General features: G+C 37.1%; 2 protein-coding genes across 4 annotated transcripts in view; one reads left to right on the top strand and one right to left on the bottom strand.

Moving 5' to 3' along the window:
- The window catches only part of rbks (ribokinase), a 38,109-nt gene that overhangs the window by 4,873 nt on the left and 32,207 nt on the right, over positions 1 to 1,029 (top strand). The gene's annotated exons all lie outside the window — the stretch shown is intronic.
- The window catches only part of babam2 (BRISC and BRCA1 A complex member 2), a 37,585-nt gene that overhangs the window by 32,279 nt on the left and 4,277 nt on the right, over positions 1 to 1,029 (bottom strand). For both annotated transcript variants that reach the window (XM_025059675.1, XM_025059699.1), the window contains exon 4: positions 315 to 409. In XM_025059675.1, the coding sequence (XP_024915443.1) occupies positions 315 to 409 (95 nt within the window). The remainder of the gene's footprint in view (positions 1 to 314; positions 410 to 1,029) is intronic.

Below are 1,029 nucleotides of genomic sequence, written 5' to 3'. Positions count from 1 at the left end.
ATCTCCCATAAATGTATTAAAGTCTTGGACCATCATTCTGATGAACAGCGTTACAACTAATTCTGCACGGCAACCAGTAGGCGAGTAGAACCAAACGACATTCGTTCAATATGGCTCCCAAGTGTAAGTCAGATTCCTGTAATGTTTTTATGTCCTGGATTATGACGTGATGATGATGACGATGATGATGCTGCTTCTGTTACCACTGTGTGTGTGGGTCGGTGACATAGGTACTACATTTCTTTCTTATAATTCTTCAATTATCCAATATTTTTATCTAGAACATATTGGGAAAGCTGTTCAACAATACTCACCGGTAGTTCTGAAGGATCAGGAATAAATCCAACATCTTCTCCAAAGATAAAATCTGGAGGTAATTCCGGATAATTAGCATTAAATATTATGTCCCCTGTAAGAAAACATAAACAAACTGTTTTGACCTGTCTGGTGACACATGGCAAACATTTATCATTTTTATTGACTCTTAGTTTGTAATACTAGCTACAGGGTAATGTTAGCAGATAAAGACACGTTTCTCTAAAAGGTTGAATAAAGGCTGCATTGTTACCAGTAAACATGCCTGTTAGCCATCAGTAAGGAAGAATATACTTAACCTGAGTATTTAAAGAAAATAGAGTTAAAAAAAATTCAACTTTTCTCACATTGGCATAGACAAGCTAACACGAATAACTCAGCACATGGCTCAGGTGGCTGTACACACTGTTCTCTTTTGAAGTTTCACAACACTGTTTGCGTGTTACAAGGGTGTCCTGTTCTGCTTTTTTCTGTTTCTCTTTTTTTCCCCAACTGTTTAACCACAGAAAAAAGAAGGAGAAAAAACAACCACATGTGGAAACATTTTCCCAGTGGAGTCAAATGGGGAGAAAATGACTATAAATCTGTTACAAACTCCTGGAACAAAGTCAGTAATGTACTGGCAGACATTCAGACCAAGACAGGAAAAGACAACATGAGGATTTTGAAATCCAGGGTAAAAACCTGACAGGTTAGTTGAGAGGATTTACATAT

The sequence above is a fragment of the Cynoglossus semilaevis genome, chromosome 1 (assembly GCF_000523025.1).
Source record: "Cynoglossus semilaevis isolate Cse_v1.0 chromosome 1, Cse_v1.0, whole genome shotgun sequence".
NCBI lineage: Eukaryota > Metazoa > Chordata > Actinopteri > Pleuronectiformes > Cynoglossidae > Cynoglossus > Cynoglossus semilaevis.
Note: the sequence above shows the minus strand (reverse complement) of the source record. Positions and strands in the feature narration are given on the sequence as shown.